This window comes from Salmo trutta, chromosome 38 (genome assembly GCF_901001165.1).
Source record: "Salmo trutta chromosome 38, fSalTru1.1, whole genome shotgun sequence".
NCBI lineage: Eukaryota > Metazoa > Chordata > Actinopteri > Salmoniformes > Salmonidae > Salmo > Salmo trutta.
Window position 1 is genome coordinate 10895465 of NC_042994.1, and position 21864 is coordinate 10917328.

At 41.2% G+C, this 21864-nt stretch overlaps 1 protein-coding gene, 1 long non-coding RNA gene and 1 other non-coding gene across 3 annotated transcripts; 2 read left to right on the plus strand and 1 right to left on the minus strand.

Annotated features, from left to right (window-relative positions):
* Positions 1 to 3883: 3883 nt before the first annotated feature.
* Positions 3884 to 14659, minus strand: LOC115178530 (uncharacterized). The gene is made up of 2 exons (XR_003872643.1): positions 14406 to 14659; positions 3884 to 4232 (listed from the first exon to the last, which is right to left on the minus strand). It is a non-coding gene; the product is annotated as an uncharacterized LOC115178530 (long non-coding RNA).
* A 3501-nt stretch (positions 14660 to 18160) lies between these two features.
* LOC115178526 (homeobox protein MSH-C) lies at positions 18161 to 21018 on the plus strand. Its single transcript, XM_029739773.1, has 2 exons — positions 18161 to 18818; positions 19462 to 21018. Exons 1-2 carry the CDS (start codon positions 18383 to 18385, stop codon positions 19875 to 19877), a joined length of 852 nt encoding a protein of 283 aa, XP_029595633.1. The 5' UTR covers positions 18161 to 18382; the 3' UTR covers positions 19878 to 21018.
* A 405-nt stretch (positions 21019 to 21423) lies between these two features.
* trnaa-ugc (transfer RNA alanine (anticodon UGC)) lies at positions 21424 to 21496 on the plus strand. Its single transcript has one exon. It is a non-coding gene; the product is annotated as a tRNA-Ala (tRNA).
* Positions 21497 to 21864: the final 368 nt, after the last annotated feature.

A 21864-nucleotide genomic window follows, 5' to 3' on the forward strand; every position in this document is an offset into this window, starting at 1 on the left:
GACTGACGTGAGAGAGAGAGGGAAAGGAGGAGGGCGGAGGAGGTGGGGGGAGGTAGCCTTCGTCTTTGGAGTCTTTGATCTCGGTACTTGTCTGCCATGCTGTTTTCCTTCAAGGCTTCCTGGTTTGTTTCAGTAGACACCGGGCCCAGGCCTCACTCTGGGGGAATAGGATCGCTAATGGATCACTTTAGGGAGGCCTATTCTTTATGGCCAGCCTAAGTGTTATCATCTGGGGTTAAAGACACTGACCGCAAAGCAGAGGAGAAAGCTGCTGGCTGGGCTGGAGTTTTTCTGACGGAGTGGAGAGCGGAGAGAGGAGATAACCTTCTCTTGGGGATTACAGTAGAAGGGCCTTTGGGGTGTGTTGTTTGTGTGTGTGTGTGTGTGTGTGTGTGTGTGTGTGTGTGTGTGTGTGTGTGTGTGTGTGTGTGTGTGCGTGCGCTTGTGTTTGAAAATGGTCTTGATCTTTCTGCGGGGCGTCCTACATGGGAAAAACACTCTGGAGTCTGACGTTCCCAACCAGAATCTGCCATTCCATTAGAAACCATTTATCAGTCAGTTGCACAAGAGAGAGCCAGGGAGTCAGGCGGCAATAGATTCCAGAGGTTAAGGGTGACCCTGGCCCTTTGCCTTAAAGAGTTAAAGGGGTTTATCTATCCACAGGACCTGTCATTGCCTGACTGGCTGAAATGAGTAGCAGTCCATCAGATAAGCTGCCGAGGAAGAAAGAAACATGTCTCTTAAAACGATCATTATCTGACTGTGTTTTTCTGTTTAACGAGTGCACAGAAGGTGTGATTGACAAGCAGGAGGCTCTTTAATTGGATGTGATATATTCCATCATTAGGTTAATTGCCAGGTGGTTTTGATTATTTAGAAGTGTCAATCTCACCTGAAAATCGAATTCAATCATTTCATTTGACAAATGTCTTCTTTTTCTCACATATGAGTGGCAGTTAAAATCATAACTGTTAAGAGGGCAATGAATGAATACACTCTCCCTCCACTTAGCCTATAACCAAAGAGACTCTACTACTGCTTCTATAATTCAGCAATATGACATATTTAGATATTTGTTTCCTTGCCCATAAACAAGTCCAAAGTGTGGATTCATCACTCAATAAACTGCTTTCAAGGTAAGCAAAATATATAAATACTTAATTTCACTGAACTGTTCCTTTAATACATAACAAGTAATCAATCAGAAAGTGAGTAATTTGGCACTGAGATGACTCCAATGCCTGTGGTACATACAGGAATATATCACTTAAAGGGGGAACCTGTCGTAAAATAGCCAATAACATGTGTTTCAAATTGCCCGTTGGTAATAGATTGGTTTACTAGAGGTGGCTAGTTATCGGCCCGGTGGCATTTCACACACACACACACACACACACACACTTCCCTGTGTTGATAAAGCACCAGGGAATTCTAAGTCAATTAGTTTGCCACACCAAAATTCCTGCAGTCAGGCTGGCCAATTAAATCTCCGAATTCCCAGTCATGGTTTAGGGCTCTTCCTGTTGACTTCCTGGTTAGGGTTAGCTGTAGTTATTTCCAGATCACAGCACCTCTACACTGTGTGTGATGGTAAAACGGTATTTTATATTTAGAGTGGCATGATGATGATAATTGGATTAGAACAAATGTGCACTGTTAGATGAATGTAGAATGTAGAAAATATGCAATGGGCAGGGAAACATTCATTAAAACTATTGCAATAAATGTTTGTGTAAGCATAACATCTTATTTCAGTTTGGTATCATTTTTTCGTCACTGTTCCATATGGTTAAGCCACTGACCTATTATCATTCTGTTTGTTGGTTTCAGCTCTACAACTACGACCAAGAATTCCGCTTCGCTGAAACAAAGTTGTTTGGTTTCTTTATATTCACTTTCTTCTTTGCTCTTGAGTGAAAATCCCTCTGGAGAAAAAAAAATGTGTTCATTGTTTTAAGTCGCAAGCTTTTATTATGAGCTCTTTTGTTCTCGGTCGGAGTTGCAAATTGTTGTTTTGCTGTGACGTTACGCAAACGGAGCATAACAGTAACCATCACTCCACAATGGAGATTCAACTTGAGAGGGAAAGAGCTGAGAGCTCTGGAGATCAGAACAACACACCTGAATCATATGGTGCGTGTGAATGTAATGTACAGATATGTGTTTGATGACTACACTCTTAGAAAAAAAAGGTGCCATCTGCCATTTTGGTTCCAGGAACAACCCTTTTGAGTTCCATTAGAACCCATTAAAAAGAGGGTTCTACATGGAACCCAAAAGAGTTCTACCTGGAACCAAAACAGTTTTACCTGGAACCAAAAAGGGTTCTCCTATGGGGACAGTCGAACATCCCTTTTGGAACCCTTTTTTTTAAAAGAGTGTACAGGTATCTCTAAATCTGCAATCTTTTAGACATTCAGAAACTAATTCAGATTCAAAAGTGGATTATTATGATGATCAAAGACTATAAGATCTCTAATTTTTCTTTTACATGCCTTTTTAGAATATTCAATATTCCACATTTCAAGGTACAGTACTATAGAAGGAAACTTTGTCCCATGACTAAACCGTTGCACGCAATACTTTTTAATGACATCTGACCTTCACCAAAATATGGTCTTGATCTAACATCACAAAGACGTTAAAAGGACATTACAGTATGTGGTTATTTTGATGTTTTACCTCTTATCGTTATATATCCTTTTCTAAGCTTGTGTGATCCAGACACTGCTTGTGGTGCTTGTTAAACCATTGTGGATAACAAACAAAACGTCCCCGTCGTGATGAACACAAAGGGACAGGGGAGCACTACCACTCAGTCTACCACAGCACTCTCTTTGTCTCCTCAGGGGCGGGTTACTTACAAAGCTAAATTTCCCCATGACTGAAGTTTAAGTTAACTAAACATTTTTTTGATCCCGCTGAATTTGTGGCTGTGTGCAATCCCTTTAACGAGCTCCATCTTTGACCTTGGTTGTATGTTTCCCGAGATGTCATGTCTTGTAACTCACCAAAATACTTTAATGTCCAGATGATTTAACATTAAAGAGGAAGGATCGAGAAGAGGGCTCACAGCCAGGGAGCTAATAATACTGCCTAAAAAATTAATTGTAAACGCTAAATATATCCTACAGATCAGTAGAGAACATCCAGAGCAACTTCATTACAGTAACTTAGACTGTCCACGGTTTTAGACCTAAAATATGGAGTCATATACCTGTCATAGAATGTGAAGAGAAATGTCATCATCAATAACTGGTCATTTTTAAATTTTTGACATATACTCACATCCATACAAAAACCTTATGAAATGACTTACAAAGGCCCATATTTCTAAGATCGCCTTCATAGTTTTCCCATCAAGCATAACGAACAGGAGTTCCCTGTAAAAGCTAGAGTTTCACTGTCTCTTGCTTTTCCCTGGTCTTTAGTAAAAGGGATTCTATAAAACACATTGTTTACATTGGCCCAAACCACAGTTGTGTTAGAGGGGGTTTCCTACTTGTAACTTTCCTTTTTCCCTCTGTCTTTCTGACTGTAAATTTGTACAGTATGTTTCCAGTAAAAACAAAATGAATTATGCTCTTCTCCTTCACTTTAGTCCTGAGAGGAAGAAAACAGAGCAGAGAGCAGGAGTTGGCCCGAGACATACAGTTCAGAGACAGGCTTGCCACGCCATTGTTTGTGGCTCTCACAGACCTGTAATCAGATTTCTGGAGGTTTTGGAAAGCCATCGCCAGGATAATTCTTTAAAGAATTCACTTCAACAGTTCGTCCTCAAAGGCACAATGATGTCCAGTAAAACAATATAGAGACTCTTTCTCAAACTCATATTCTGCTGTAATCATATATTTTTTTAAAGGAAATATATTCCATACAAATATTTGTATGCACTGTTAGAATTTATTTCAATATTATTTTGAATACAGTTATGCCCCTTAGAAAATCAGTTCGTTTTTGTCAAATTGCTCGAGGCTGGTTGAAGGTTTTGTCTGGGTTTTAGAGTTGGGGTTGGGGTTGGGAAACCCTGTTTGAATTAGTGTGATGGAACACATGTGTCCGCGTCCTTATCGGAACCGACATCTTCTACTGATGGCCTTTGAAATAACTGGCTCCACCGGGTAATTGGACTTGAAAGAGCTGATTCTCCCAGGGTGCCGTTTTGCATACTGTCGGGCCATCCGGTGCCAGGCCGCGTGGCTCTGCTGCTGACACCCGGCCGTGTCTGGAGACTTGTTATAAAAGAGAAACATACGCAGGCATACACAAACACACACACACACAGACAGATATACACACACACACAGATAGTTGACACTCGTCAGTGTCCAGAGACTTGTTCTAAGTGGTCGTGTACACAGCCCGGTAACAACCCAGGGGAAGATATGGATCTCTGGAGTGGGACCCTCTGTCTCATTCATTAGTGGCTACAGACCATACACACAAAGTCAACGACATAACACACCAGAAAATTACATGAATGCCATGGATGTTTTCTACCACTACGGACAAAACCCATGTTAGACCCGCAAGTGAAAAACAAGTGTTGATGTCCTAATATGTCTACCACATCTACAACAGATGCCTCAAAGGACTTATTGACGTATCATCACACCTTAAGAGTTAGTTAGCAGGCCATTCTCAGCCAGACATAGCCCCAGTCTCATTACGTCTCATTACATACAGTTTGTTTCTCAATTAAACGTATAAAAAATAAAAAGCCCACGTAATGATCTCTTTAGACGAGCAAATTGCCATGGTAATATAACGTTCTTTAATTAGACTTTATTAGACACCTCTGGTCGGGTTTGAGTCGTTTTATTTTTAGCGTCTTTTTCCATAGACGTAGAACAGAACAGACAAGCCCACGTAGCACTGAGAGGACTAGGTGTAGACTCTTAAGTGTCTCATAACTAGTCAATAAATCCATTTGCGTCATTTGAGAGAGTTGGTTTGCTCTGATGAAGGGTTAAATTGCCCCCGACATCATGATGCAATTTGGGTTGGTTTTTATCACCGTTTTAGCAGTTACAGTGCGGCTGTCCGATTTCCTGCAACAAAAGTGTGTAGTGCCATTAGTGTGAGTAATTTCACACAACACGCCTCCATTTGGGCATACGTGTGATCTGGTAGAAACGCACTTGGACACACAATGCACACATAGACACACACACAAAACCTTAGTTAATGTCCTCGGTCATCTTACCTTGTTGGGGTTGTGTTTTACTCCACTTACATTCTTTGACAATCATGGGAGAGAAATACAACAGAAATACAACAGATGGCATCCACAAGACTAGAGGGTGTGTGTGTGTGTGTGTGTGTGTGTGTGTGTGTGTGTGTGTGTGTGTGTGTGTGTGTGTGTGTGTGTACACTTGCACATACATACGATACATGCATGTGTCTGTGCATATCAACCATAACGTCATCTGACACAGACATTACACACCATACCCTTAGACATTTGTATATGAAACATATTAACCATCCCCTAACGTTTCCTAAATGGGCAAACCTTTAGACGTGGAAGGTTCCATTCTAGTTCAAGGTCACCAATGAGTCGGCAGAACTTCCGGTCAGACCACTAGGGAGGTACAGTGGCGTCACTGCTGTAAGTCTGCTACTGTGTCTTCTTTACATACACACACACACACACACACACACACACACACACACACACACACACACACACACACACAAGTGGTTCCACCATGATTCTCTCCATTCTCTCATGCAGCACAGACTCGCTTAGTCTGAATCCCAAATGGCTCCCTATTCCCTATGCAGGCCATGGTCAAAAGTAGTGCACTACGTAGGGAATAGGGTGCCATTTGGGACGCGTCCTCTGTCTTTCTCTGTGGACTACCACATACTTATAGTAATATGTATTTTTAAGTACCACAAACCATATGTAGATACAATGTGGGAGCTAAACTCCACAGCTCAACCATCTTGGCTGCTTAGGCTTATTCGACTGAGTCCCAATATAGAAGTCAAACAAGTAATGTGAGCAAGCACCATGCCGATCGTTGATATTGAAAATAAAATAGTGCTCTCCTAAGAAAACCTGAAAAACTCCTGTCCTGGCACTTTAAACCTTAAAGGGTGTCTTATATAAACTGTGCAGGACCGGACTGAGTGATATCTGATCAACTAGATCAATATTATTGGCTTTTATAGTCCACTGAAAACATAGCCCAAAGGTATGTCGTTTGGCAGAGAGCAGCTTATGATATGTCTAAGAATTGTTACCAGCTGGCGTGACTGCGGGGAACGCTTCTCTCTTAAAAACCTCAAAGTCAAAATAATACAAGTTCAAATGCAGCATTCATAACCAGGTTGCCTTTAACGGCCGGCCGTCCACATTGATTTGGCTCCCCTTCGCAATGGCAACCTTAAGGGGAACTGCGCTTTTTTGAAGTTGTATTTTTTCTACTTTTCTTCAGAAAGGAACTGCGCAATTTTCAATTTGGATTATTATTTTATTATTAACTTTTCAGCAGTCTTATTGAATATATGGCGTGTAGGCTGGTCGTTGTAGGCTATTCTGTTTGTATAAGAAAATGTCTGCTCCTGTCCCTGCCTGTCATTTTTAACCCTTTTTAGGGATTTGGGCGACCCCACCCTGGTAATAGTTACACAGTTTTACTCAGGTTATTACCTTATTATGAGATTACAACGTCAGTGTAGTTAGTTTAGACAATTACTGTGAGAATTTGGTCGTTTTAAATGGCCTCTTTGTGTAGTTTGCTAGTTCTATATTCTTTCGCCTATATCCTGTTTACACTATAGACCAAAGGAAGAGCATTTTACCTCAAATCAAATGCATTATCCCCGCTCTGGCAATACACATTGGGAATCCCATAGGGCGGCTCACAATTGGCCCAGCGTCGTCCGGGTTAGGGTTTGGCCAGGGTAGGCCATCATTGTAAATAAGAATATGTTCTTAACTGACTTGCCTAGTTAAATAAAAGTTGAATAAAAAATAAAACATTGATACCGGTAGATAGAAACCACTAGTGGAAAAGTTGCTGCTGCTGCCTGGTAATCGACCAATCCGGTCCAAGGAATCCTTTTCTCTCACTGTGTGCCCTGAGGTCTAGATGGCCTGTCATAAGAAACATGAGTCCCCTCTGTAGCAGTGTGAACCGCGGGGGGGTGGGAGGGAGATGAGTGTGGGGGCTGTTTTCTCAATGCCTCCTTGACCTGTAGCTATTGATGAGGGGGGGGGGGGGGCTTTAGCTGTGACTCTGCGTCTCACCACATACAAACATTTTCAGGGACACCTCCGACCGACATCCTCTCACCCCTCCCTCTCCTCCTCCTCTCCTCCTCCTCCCGGCGGCGCTGCAGTGTGAGAGACGAGAGGAGAAAAGCTGTTGTTAATAAAAAAAAAGTGTTTCAAAAGAATTAAAAGAGGATGAAAAGGAGAGGTGAAATTGAGCGGGCCCTGGCTGTGTTATTCCTTCACCGTATGGGAGCTGGCCTCTCGCAGTGTGTGTGTGTATCTGTGTGTGTGTGTGTGCCTGCGTGTGTATCCGACGCTCTCGAGCCGACGGGGGCCCAATGGGGGGCAGAGGGAGGGGTCCAAGGATCACTGACCATTTCTGGCCCCGGGGCACGGCAAATTATTTGCCTCTCTGAGGCTTCAAAGGGGAGCAATTACACTTAAGTAACTAAATGAATAGATAGCCCAGCTAGGAGGCAGTTTGGGGAAACAGTGAAGCCCTTTGAGGGGAAGAAGAAGAGAGAGGCACCACACCTCTGGAGTAATGTGCAACAGCTCCCAGCTTGCATCACAGGGGGAAAGGAGAAGAAGGAGAAGTACGGGAGGAAAGAAAATAAAGTAATGCCACTGACTGAGAGAAGAAAAGAAGAGAAGAAAATGAAGAAGGGAAGACGGAACAGAGGAGGATGGCACCAGCATTTGGCACCTGCCAAAAGGCAAAACAAAACAAATTCAGGCATGGCTTCGTAACTCCACCTCCATGTTTCTAGAGCGGCGGCACCGCCTTTATGAACTGAAGGCATTCCGAATGTCCCAATATACCATAGCAGCACATACGAAGTCAACTCAGCCCCCCCAAATGAAAAGTCCCATTGAGCCCCATTGAGCGGACTGGAGAGGCTGTGAGGCTGCTTCTTTGGCAGGCTTAGCTCACCTGCAGAGAGGCCTCTATAGTCGTATAAAGAGGCTTAGCAGCTGCCAGGGCTGTAAGTCTATGGCACCTAGTGGGAGAGGAGAATAGGGAAATGTAGGCCCCCCCTTTCAATGGCCCTCGCCACTTAGTAACAGAAGGCATGTGCCAAACTTGCAGAATGAGAATGAGGAGAATGAAAACGTTCCCTTTGGAGTTCACTAAATATCGGCAGTGGCGGCGACTCTCTTTCTTTGTTGTCAAAGTGAAGTCACTCTCTCTCTCTCTCTCTCTCTCTCTCTCTCTCTCTCTCTCTCTCTCTCTCTCTCTCTCTCTCTCTCTCTCTCTCTCTCTCTCTCTCTCTCTCTCTCTCTCTCTCTCTCTCTCTCTCTCTCTCTCTCTCTCTCTCTCTCTCTCTCTCTCTCTCTCTCTCTCTCTCTCTCTCTCTCTCATAATTTCTCTATGAATAAAAGGACAATGAATGAAGTCAATTCAGTCAAAGACCCCCAACCAAAACAGCAGAGATAAAGCAACAACGAGAGAGAGAGAGAGAGAGAGAGAGAGAGAGAGAGAGAGAGAGAGGCGGAGAGAGAAAGAAAGAGAGAGAGAGAGAGAGAGAGAGAGAGAGAGAGAGAGAGAGAGAGAGAGAGAGAGAGAGAGACTAAGGGCCTGGGTCCCGAAGTGTGGAAGCCATCAATTACATAGCTAAAGCTACCAACCCAGCAGGACAGGGGCATTAGAATGCAGATATAGGCATGCAGGGCCATAGGGGTCCCATAGGCAGCAGATGCCTAGCGTAGCAGTCAAAAGAGCACCCAGGGGCATATAGTATAATGGTATAGAGGAGGCATATCCACTGTGAGGACTTTTCCCTCTATTGACATTATAGAACTGAGGAAGAATAGGAAATTCAATGGAATGATGGGTGAAACAGTGAGTCAATAAAAGCTATAGGTTATATAAAGGTTATAAGAAGTTATCGGTTTGCTCTGCATGGGGGGGTTGATCCATCCAATTCTGATATGACATATTATCGCAAAAACCTAATATGACACTTTTCTTGACATATCAACACATACAGTAGCTAACGTCCCTTTTCTGACATATTATTGAATAGCAACCCGCACAAGCATTTCGCTACACCCGCAATAACATCTGCTAACCATGTGTATGTGACCAATAAAATGGGACTTGATTTGAGGTATTGCTATAACTGTGTGAGTCTCCAAGAGCGCTTGACGCAGCAACAAGTCTGCTGTTCTATCAAGCCGATCCAGTAATCCAAAATATGCAACAGCAATTCCTCCACCCTCCATATCCCCCCCTCTCTAACAGGATTGCCCCCCCCCCATCAGCATCTCCCTATTCGAGCCGCTCAGCAAGCCTCTATCCCCTCCAGGCTCCTGGGCTCCAGGCTTCCTCCTCCTTCCTACCACGGCTAATTTAGAAGGGCCTCCAGGCGATCTTCTTCACAGTCAGAAAAGTGCAATTGTATTTTCCAGCTCATTAAGCAATAGCACAAAAAGAAGACCCCCCCCATCTACTTTCCTGTCCACCCTCTGTTCAGAGAGAGGGAGAGAAGGATGGAGGGAGGGAGGGAGGGCTAAATAAGTGCTAAGTTTGAGGAGAAAACGAAGAAAGAGAAAGAGAGAGAGGGGGGAGAAGGAGAAATACGACTAAGTGACCTGCTAAATTAAATGTGTGCACCTGTATCAGATTGTTTGTATTAGCTAGACACTCGGGAGGCATTTTCTTATATTCTCGACTCCTCCGTCACATCCCACAATTCCCCCCTCCCTCTCTTCATCGCTCCATCTTTTCAAAGCCAATCCCACTGCTCACTTGGTTCCAGTGAGTCCCATTGAAAAGCAACCCGTGATTGTTTATTGAAAGGGCCTTTTAACTCTGCCAGCCCATTCCATTGTTGGGGCTTTTTCATGGGGAGAACTTTGAAATTGTAATCTCAAGACGGCTCAAGAGCACACTATTTGTCCTGACCTTTACTGCTTGTAATAACATTATTAGTACTATAGTATCAAACAAGTGCAATCCGGCAGGATCAAGGGCGATAGTGAAGAACGAATTGGGATCTCTTTAAAGTGGAGACAGAGTGTGGTTTTTGAAAAGTCACAATGACACTCTGAATAATACACATGATCCTATGTGAAATAAACACATGACCCTATGTGAAATATACACATGACCCTATGTGAAATATACACATGATCCTATGTGAAATATACACATGACCCTATGTGAAATATACACATGACCCTATGTGAAATATACACATGACCCTATGTGAAATAAACACATGATCCTATGTGAAATATACACATGACCCTATGTGAAATAAACACATGATCCTATGTGAAATAAACACATGACCCTATGTGAAATAAACACATGACCCTATGTGGAAAATACACATGACCCTATGTGGAAAATACACATGACCCTATGTGAAATATACACATGACCCTATGTGGAAAATACACATGACCCTATGTGGAAAATACACATGACCCTATGTGGAAAATACACATGACCCTATGTGAAATATACACATGACCCTATGTGGAAAATACACATGACCCTATGTGAAATATACACATGACCCTATGTGAAATATACACATGACCCTATGTGAAATATACACATGACCCTATGTGGAAAATACACATGACCCTATGTGAAATATACACATGACCCTATGTGAAATATACACATGACCCTATGTGAAATATACACATGACCCTATGTGAAATATACACATGACTCTATGTGAAATATACACATGACCCTATGTGAAATATACACATGACCCTAGGGTAAAACAACATTGATCTGATCAAAATATCTCTACTATAGATACTCACTTAAAAGTTAACTAAATTGATTAAAACAACCGACCTTGCAAAAGGTAAAAAGGATGGGTTTAGTAATATTGATGACCTATCTGGCATGAAGTTTATCACGTATCGGTATAAAGTCTCATTCCATTTGACTCAGAGAGCTTATCGCTATTTTCCTCAAAAACATTACAAAAGGGGCATTTGTTTCAAGACACTGTTGCATCATATTATAAATAGCATCGTAGTCAGAATATTACCCATGGGAACATTACTCAACAGCGTCTACTATCTTTCTTGTGACAAGGGTTATCGCAAAACGAATTTGGTGTCAGGGCATGAGACGTTCAATAAGAAAATGACAAAAATGCCCTTTTTTAACTTTTTTGATACAAATCACACAATTTTTTAATTGTGATTATTTATTGGTTTGCTAAGATGTTTGATTGGTGTGTGTATATTTTTACTCATATAACATAATAACGATTTAGAGAATATTTATGTTTTCATTGATAAAAACAATCTCTATGAGGCTGTAAACAGCCATGAATATCCATCTGATATTCAGTGGAACCAGATGGGTTGGATATGCTGTCACAAGTTCTTTGGTCTGACAAAGTGTGAGGACACACACATAACAAGGCTTCAGGATCAGGATAAAACAAACGCTGCTTTGATAACCTACATATATCACCCAAACACACACACATAAACACTTTTGACCAAAACACACACTCGCGCAAACACATACCCAACACACACAGACCTTTTTTTCATATTTTACCTGCAAAACCCCCAAAAGAACGGCTGCAACACATCTTTTTGATTCTACCCTTTTCTCACTCACAGCCCATATTTCAGCCAATCTGTTTTTATTATGTGAAAAGAGTGTTTTTATATAATATACTGTATACTAAATTGCTGTAATTTATGCAATAGTTTCTGGTTTGGCCCCGGCTTGAAATGCCGGCCAAGAGTGAAGAGAAAATTGAGGCTGCTGCCTAGGGTTTTCTCAAATATAATGCATCACAACTTTGGCTGAGAAGATAGTAGGAGTTTGTGGTGACATTCTTTGGTTGCCTTTGTAACCTCAAAGTAGTCACACTAAGTTCTTTGTCCCCTGTATTCCCAAACCTCGCTCGCCCACTCGCATTGTCTCCAGACTTTCCTCAAGAATGCTGATTTCTATGGCCGACGAACGCGGAGGTCAAATGAAAATGGTTAATTGCATTGTCACCTCTTGGGGTGTACCACTACCTTAAACACTTTCTGTTGGCAGCTGTGTGTAATTCCCTCCCTCTCTCTCAAGGCCCGCTACAGAATCTGTTTTGTTTTGTGTAAAGGGCAGTTTGGATGGAATGACAAATGATAACAAGAAAGTAATTCCTCACATTAAAGACTCATCTTCATCATCAACATTCATATTTCAGTTATTATAGTGCTGTTATTCATTATAGTTCATTTGTAGTTGGAGTAGCAGTAGTACTGTTATCATTGTTGTTGTACACTGCTAGATCAAATGATGCTGTATAGAACCTAAAAGGATTCAATGGCTCATTTAATTTATGGTGCTCAGAAATGTCATAGAAGTAATGGTAGAAAAGCCAGACTAGTTCATTTCACTTTTGTGCATTCTGCGACAACATTGATCTTATTACCCAGCATGCATTCAGCGACCAGGACCAGTTCTCACTGACTGATGCCACTGTTGCCACAAGGAGGGAAGTGGCTTTGGCATAAAAATGTTAACCAGCATTTAACTGCAAGCTTGAAGCCGGTCTGATGTGGATAGATTCGACTTGTTAAGTCAAATGAAAGGTCAAGAGATTTTCCACGGATATCCTGCAACCCAAGGCAATGCTATTTAAACCACTTTAATTTAAATGGGAGAGAACTCTTGCCTGGCTTCCTGATGTTAGAGTTAAATGAAGATGGATGCAAATGAAGCAAGGCAAGGAACTTTTAAGATAAAAACACACTCAAAATATTTTCTCATAGTTATGTGAAATGTATGAGGATGCCTCTCAATTCTGCTCACGTACTGTTTAAGCCATGCAGTTCTTGGTCCCTATCTCTGACACGTAATAAGAATTGATAAAACTGAAGACTAAGTAACTGACTTTGGCAGATCCACCCCCAAAATCCCTCTCTAGTGTGTACTTAATTTGCATGATCAGAATCCACACCATTCTGGACGGCTGATTCTCCACTTCTCTCCTCATACAGACTCATGTGAGAGCAGAGCGGTGAGAGAGTGGCGTGATTGGATGGCGATGGCCAACGAATGTGTCCCCTCGCTCCATCCTCCTGTGTGGTGTCAGCAAGTGTGTCCGTCTCCCTCTGTTTCATTACCCATCAGCCATTGTGTTTCTGTCTGTCAAGCCCATCTCACACGTATTGGGTTCCAGTTGTCCCTCACTTTCTAAATGATCGGTTTGTTTGTCACTGTACAGGGCCTCACCACGGCACGGACACCACCACATCAGGGAATTCACAGTTCACTGGTTGACAGCTCAGCTCTGCACCTTTCACCCCAGGTTGAAATTCAGCTTTGCTGTACAGTGCACAACGCTTACGGCGAATGCGGTTGTAGTGATCAACTGCTAAGTGATCATATAGTCATCTAAGGATGTAATCACTGTCTGCTGAGTGCACTGTATTAGATTGGAATTCCCAAATTCTCTGTCTGGTTCCAAGCTATACAGCTGCAGTACCTTCCTTGTCTAACACACAAATCCAACTGCGCATGAAATCTAATTTGATTTTGATTGTGTTTAATTACTTTTATGGGTTTCCTTAGTCATTATATAGGGTCAGGGGTCATTCCAACTGTCTGTGAGAGAAATAGGCCTAAGTCACGCTTTCATTCAGCAGTAAAAACCTATTAATTGAGCTAGGAGTTAGATTAGGGGTCATCTACTATATAGGTTTCCATAACACTCATTTTGAACCTTATATAGATGATCTAACTTAGTCTTCTCACATTGTCTAAATTCGCTGCCCAAACTTGGCCCCTGCTTTTACGAACAGGCTGAGTGGTTCCATCGAAGCATGAGAATGTTGGAAAAGACCCCATATGAGAGTCCTAAATGGCACCCTATTCCCTTCGTGGAAGTAGAGCACTACATAGGGAATAGGGTGCCATTTGTGACAAAGACAAAGTTCTCATTTCAGGTGCCGAAGGAAAGTGTTTCCCATCGAACGTGTCGACCTTGGGGGACAGATCTGCTTTCAAACTCGGTAATGACATCTGACACAGTTCACTCGCCTGCATGCTGTTACAGAAATTCATTTTGGGGATCTAGGAGAGAAGGGCTCTGAAAGTCTGAAACCAAAGACCCCGGCCGTACATCAGGGGCAAAAGTTTTACTGTAACTTGGTGTAAATTCACGTGTAGATTTATTATGGGTAGTACCTGTATCGGGTGAATCTCTGCATGGATTTGTGTTGCTCTATGATTCGCCTCTCATCCTCGTCTAGCACGACAGTTGGGAGATTAGATTGACTGAAGGGTACATGGTTGCTGGGATCTCAAACCTAAAACAGCTGGGCTAGGAGATTGTGGAGAGTGCCTGTTGAGTCAGAGAGAGAGGAGACAGAGAGGCAGATTGTTAGATATGAAAATGCAGGGGTGGACTCCCAAATTAGGCCCTGATTTTTTTTTAAATGAGAAACTGTCACAGTGGTTCAGATATTGATAATGACAGACTCATTTGGAAGGAGTGTAAATGATTGTAACTATTCATTCAGGTATTTTGAAATGTATTTGAATGATATGTGAGATTGGAAGCCTAGATATCCAGGCACTTTGAAATGACTAAAAAAATCTAGAACCCTACATAGGGTTCTAGATAAAAAACACTTTTTTCCCAGACTCAGATTAAGCCTAGTCCTTGACGAAATAACATTCTCAATGGAGAATTTCCATTGAAAGTCCAGGATTAGGTTTAATCTGAGTCTGGAAAAAAAGTGGTTTTATCTATAACCCTCTATGTAGGGTTCTTCAAAGAACCCCCTACCTACAAGAACCACTTCCAAGAGGTTCTACCAAGAACCACTTTATCATCGAAAGGTTCTTCCTAGAATGTCTATGAAGGGTTCTACTGAGAACCCGTTTATCTTTGGACGGTTCTTCCTAGAACCCTCGATGAACAATATATTACATATATCATAAGGCCTTTCTTTGAGGGCCAAGTTACTCACAAACACAGTGGTGTTAGGAATATCCTGGTTTACAGGCCACATCAGGCCTTCAAGTCACATTATGCTTGCAAAGTGATGTGTAATTCCTATTGGAATCCAGCCAGAGTTAGGATTTCCATCAAGTGGAATTGTTAATCACCTGCAACCTGCATTCAGAATGACTGCCAGGGTAGGGAAGATTGAATACTGAGACTACCAAAATCATCTAAACTGGAACAACCATCTCAGTAACGGGTACAATAAATCCAACAGATTGGGTGTTTAGAAAACTGTATGTTATTTATCTTTGTGTAGCATAAAATGTATCAACCAATCAATGTACATGCAAAAGCACAGATAAAGTAAAACAAACAATTCTGAAAATCTCCCTTCAACAGAGCATGCTGGGAAATATTATATATGGTTCTATGTAGAACCCTTCTTGCCTTCCAAAGAATCATCAAAGAATCTTTTCTTCCTTAGGATGTTAAAGGTTCAAGGTAGAACACTTTGCCTTACAAAGAACCCTTGTGTGAAAGCGAAGTCGTGCATCTCGCTCATCGCAATATCTGCAGTGCTGCTCGAGGCAACGTCATTTCGCTGAGTTAACCAATCAATCAATCTTTCTTGTCCTTGTGTAGCTTTGAGAAAAAGCCTGATTGCCCACAGAACTACGTCAGTTTGGTAAGTTGTCCAACCATGACAGTCATGTAATTTGACATAAATCATGTAAGGTCATAAACCAAATATGACTTGTTGTCAAATGAAGTGGACCAATTACACTTAATGTGTGACACAAGTTCATTCATAGTGTGACTTAAAGATGCACTCCGGGATCTTAAGCACAACAAATTCAAATCATATTGCACTAATTGGATTTGTAACATATCACACAAATTGCAAAAATCATACGATATCATAAAAATTGCTACATTCGTAACATATCACACAAAATGGATGAGGTAGTACACAATTGGATGACGAAGCACACAAAAAACGGGGACCACTTTTGGCTCGTGAGCCCCACTTTCAAAACTAGTGGCTGAAATGATACAACATTTTGAGAGTGCATCTTTAAGGAGTTAAGGACACATAAGGTCATAAACCAAATATGACTGACTGGCAGTCAAGTAATGTGAACCAATCACACGTGCCTTCTCATGAATGGCCAGATTCAAATATGGATTTATTCACCCTTTAATCCGACTAAACTGTTAATTGAAGTGTGAAGAGTAACAAAGACAATCCAGAGAGGGCTGAGTGGGTCTCCAGTGTATTGGAGTGACCATGCACTCTCTCTAAGTGTCTTCCTTGCCAGAATATTAACCTAAGAGCGATGGTGCTAAGGCAATTCAATTAAGACAACACCCCCCCCCCCCCCCCCCCACACACTTGTGGCCTACTAGGCGGCCATTTTGCACTTTACCAAGTCTTAATTGTGTATTTGATCATGCTGATGACTGTTGGAAGTCAAACAGGCTTTCAGTGGGGTCCTGAGATAGGTGGGGTTGGCCATGCCAGGGAGGCCATCTTGGATTATATGGTGTTATTTACTGTGGTATCATGTTGGGAGTGCAGAAGGGCAACGCTTTGGGATGATACACGCCATGAAAGATAGTTGACATCAATGACACTGGGGCGAAGTGATGATTTTAGTGAAGGAGAATGTCAGAGAATCCTTATGTTACAAAGCCCCTGAAGGAAATGAGAGACTAAACTTTAAGAGCTTATTTTGCGTACTGCTGACACTTCAATCAAAGGCATTAATGTTAAAATAATATGTGGTCACATAAGGCCTATGCTGCCACTTTAAAGTGCTACCAAATGATGTTTTGTGATAAAAGATAACTAGGTCTACACATATGAAATCAGGCCATGACACCACAGATATTCCAAACTGTCAAGTAAATGTTTTATTTTTTATAATATTTAAAGTATTTTTAAAAAGCTGTTAATTGTCCCTTTAAAATGTATGTTTTTTTAACTTTACTTTGTGGAAGGTATTTGATGGCAAATGCCAAATATTCCACATTTGTTATAAAGATTAATAGGCTTTATTTTATTTTTTTAATCGAAATCAATATTCATTGCATTGTCTTTTTTACCTGATGTTTTGTATTTTAGTTTTTATTCCTCATTGTTCATTTGACCATTTTAATGTCAATGTTGCTCGATGTGTATTCTTTCTGTGGAAATATGATCATTTTCAAAAACATTTTTGAAATACTGCCCCTCTTATCATCCGATCAAGTTGTTTGTTCTCTTCTTCCAAGAAGTGAAACAGGCTAACCGTCTTTAATGCCAGTGGCTGTGCCTCCTTCCTGCAGCTATGCACTGGACTATGAAATATTCCGAGTACAATTGGTTAAGTGGAGTTAACCGTTCCCTTTTCTCCCCGAGGTAGCTTCCTTTTTGATCCCGCCGAGGCTGGCGCCTTCCAAAACACAACTTGTCTGGCTTATTAAATAGTTTGACCTGAAGAAAAAACGCCTGTTGCTTCTCAACCGAGCCTATTGTAAACTTTAAAAAGTCCATGACAGCATTTAAATTGGCGTAATGCTGTGTGACCAACAATCATAGCATCTCGATTTATTTATTCAATATGTCTCTTCATAAATTTTTACATGACTTTTAATATTCGAGTTTCAATTCCTTTGTGTATTTTCATATTTTTTGTCCTTTCTATTGTTTTATTTTAGCCTATTTAATACTTGAGAAGGATTCCTGTATAACCTTGCATTCTTCTACATCTTATCACAGCGTTCTCGGGTGTGAAATGTATTAATTAAAAGGTTCCAATAAGTGCTCAACTAATGGATGTAAATACTCATGAGGCCTCCCCACTGGTTAATTGCGCTAAAATTGGTCTACTTTGTGTTCCGCGGAGACAAAACCCCCTTGAGCTATCAATGCACCAGCTCCGCACGGGGTCTGTATGATTAAAACTTCTCGTCGCTTTCAAAGGGCCTCTTGATGTCTCTTGGAAGGCAGAGGGCCAATGAGGACGGAGGAAAGGAGCGCTGGGGACGTCACGATGCCGAGTTGAGACGATGATTGGACGGCGCGGAGAGGGGAACAGTTACTGCCCTTTTATAGACGACCCCATCTAGTGAGTTGAGCTACTGGGCAATATTCTGACAGCGAGGACAGCACAAGACTCTATACTCTCGATCGCGATTCGATTTTCCTGAGCTGGCCAGGCGGAGGTGTATGGCCCCGTACCCCTTTGAGATGAATCCCGTTGGCCTATCGGGGTCTCCGTCCCACGAGATTAAACTCCACCAGAAAGAAGAGTCGGATACGGAGTGTGAAGAGCTGCAACCCAAAGATATGACAACCGACAAAGGATACAAAAGTAAGACGAGCAGTCTTCCATTCAGCGTCGAATCATTGATTTCCAAGAAAACAACCTGCAGGACTTACTATTCTTCTCCCTCCTCGGATTCGGGTCTCGTTCAACCGAAGCCTGTGGCGGCGGCGGTGCAGATCACGGAACCGTTTTCTCCAAGGAATTTTTACGTGGAGAGGAAAGTTTCCCCGGAAAGCTCGCAGAGCGTGTCGGACTGTCAGAATGACGACAATCAAGATTTTTGTGAGAAAGACCAGAGCACTTGGTTCCAGACTACATCTTTCTCGACTCCCCCTCGTAAGTCCCCGCTTCCAGAGTTATTGGCTGTCTAAATGTTGGTCAACTAATTAGGCCAACTATTCCCTATTGTTTGTCTATTATAATAATAATAATAACAATAATAATAATAATAACAATAATAAAGTAGTAGTAGTCATATTATTAGCAGTAGTATTATTTCTAGTTTGTCTATTATTAGTCTGTTATTGATGTTATCGTATTTATGAGATCGTTATTACCTCACATAAAAGATCGTCATAAGCCTACCTCACATATGTTGTCATCACTGTGGTCGCGCCTGTCTATCCAAAATCGACAGAATTTGCCTCGAAATGTCCCTATATCAGTCTAATAATACAATGTTATTTCAGAGTAGCCCGATTGTCTAATTGTGCACAGTTTAGACCTAAGTTTCTGTATGTTCCCGAAGTTTGTCATAGGCCTATTTTGGAATTGGGAAATTGGTAGGCCTATCCATTAAAAGCCACGGTGCAGGAATAAACCTTATGCTAATGTCCTTAAATGCATACCTTGTTTGGTGAGACTAATTATGACTAATTTATTGTCACATAGGCGCAGTGAAATGTGTTGTTTTAAAGGGTCAGCCGTTCTTGAGTTTTCCATTTAATAACAATACCTTTTCATTTATTTGTCCCTCCAGGAAGCTTAAGTCCACCTCCATGTCCTTTAAGGAAACATAAAAACAACAGAAAACCTCGAACGCCCTTCACTACCTCCCAGCTGCTCGCTCTGGAAAGGAAGTTCCGACAAAAGCAGTACCTCTCCATTGCGGAGCGAGCCGAATTCTCCAACTCCCTCAATTTGACCGAGACCCAGGTCAAAATCTGGTTCCAAAACAGGAGGGCTAAAGCCAAGAGACTTCAGGAGGCCGAGTTGGAAAAGTACAAACTGGCGTCGAAACCCATGCTACCTGCCTTTGCTCTGCCATTCCCCCTGGGAGCGCACATGGGCTCTCCATCTCTCTACGGACATTCTAACGCCTACCCCAGGCCCACTTTACCTGTTCCGGGACTCTTCGGTGGACCTGTCACCTATGGAATGTATTATTTGTCTTGACTTAGATTGTGCATTTACATTTCAGATAAAAAATTATATGTCATTTATATGTCTTCAAACATGGTTGCAACATTTAACTTTATCCCCGGTCTGAAACATGGATATATTTTTCCAGAAAGCCATCATTTCCCAGAAACCCCATAGGCCTATATTTGTCTACGCGACATAGATCATTTTTAGATATATGTTGTATATGCTCATTAAAGTCAAATAGGCCAATACTTGTGGGACATGTTCTCATGCCTAGATATTCTTAGCCAAATGTTGGCCACATTGTTGATTGCAAGATCATTTTCTTTCAAAGGCCTATAGGCCTTATTTTGTATATTTCTAATAGCGATTTCTGATAGTTGAGCAGTTATCATTGGCCAAGTTGTTAATTAATGCACGTGAGGCCTTAAAACACAACCCGTTTGCCACTTGCAACTAACAGCGTGTGTAATTGATCACTAGACCTATACATTTTTGTATCCATTTCGATTATACACAAAGGGGGGCATTAACATTAAGTTTATGTAATTTAACAGGCCTAGACAACGTCAATATCCTCGTGCGTAATATATAGCCCTGTGCGCCATGCAACGAAAAAGTACTTAAAACAGCCTTATTGAAAGTGCCTTAAAATACCAACTAGGCCTATTTTGAGCTCTCGAAAAGCTTACTTGAACTGTAAAATGTCTGTCATTTGTTCAATATTGACGATTTTTCACATTCAATTGTCCGTCCACACAATTATGGAAAATCATGACCAACAGAATTATGCATGTGTACATTTGCCGAATTTCTTTCCAGTTGCAAGCTCTGTAAATCCGGTTTCTTTTCATGGAGTGAAATATTACTTTAGAAAACAAATGTGCATAAATAATTTGTACTTTTTTTACTATGAGAGGCCTTAAGACCAATTACAAATGGGATATTTGTATGATAAAAAAATTGATTTTATTTTCAAGAAATATAAATAATATCATTGTAAATAATAGTGTTCACGTGTCCTGCAACTCTGATGGAAGAAGACGCAGGAATATTGATATTTATTAAATATCTCTGTATCTGTACTGTGTACATGCATGGTCTTATTTTAATTATTCACTCATACCTGTAAAAACTGAGCTCAGTAAATAAACATTATAATTTAAACTTCTGTTGAAATGTTTTTGTCTCGTCAATGAACACAGATGACACGTATTACACCACACGGGGAACATCAAGATTGAAAGGGGAAATGGTCTTGACAGGAACCAATGTAGGCCTACATTTTCTCTTCATTAGAAATGTAAAAACAATTTCTAATTTCAAGGTTCAGTATTTAACCTCCATCTATTCTGAATAATAGTTGTATAAGTCGTTCATCTACGACGACTGGAATGGTAAATTGCTGCAACAAAAACTGCAAATGTTTTCTTGATACTTGCAATTTTTAAACGAAAAATATCCTTAGGCTATATATGTTTCTTAACAATTTAATAGTTGTGCGAATTAGGCCTACTTTGACAAGAAAAACTGAATTTATAGGCTACCTTGACAAGACTAGACTTGTGCGGCTCTCGTCCGTGTGGCTCAGTTGGTAGAGCATGGTGTTTGCAACGCCAGGGTTGTGGGTTCGATTCCCACGGGGGACCAGTATGGGAAAAAAAAATCTGAAATGTATGCATTCACTACTGTAAGTCGCTCTGGATAAGAGCGTCTGCTAAATGACTAAAATGTAAAAACATGTAATATGCCCATCACTACCACTAATAGCCGTACTCCTAATGATGCATATTTATTAAAATGTTAATAATAATTATGATCATGCACTTTCATAAGATTTTCCCTTGATATATTGTTTTATTTGTGTCTTGTTGTTAAGCTAAACGGTAGTTGAAACGACCACTGACGTTTGGATGCTATGATTTGGATTTATTAATCTCTGTCATATTAAACACAAAAACAGTAGATTTCAACCAGTATTATTCAATCTATCTAGTAATTTCTTAATTCCACATGA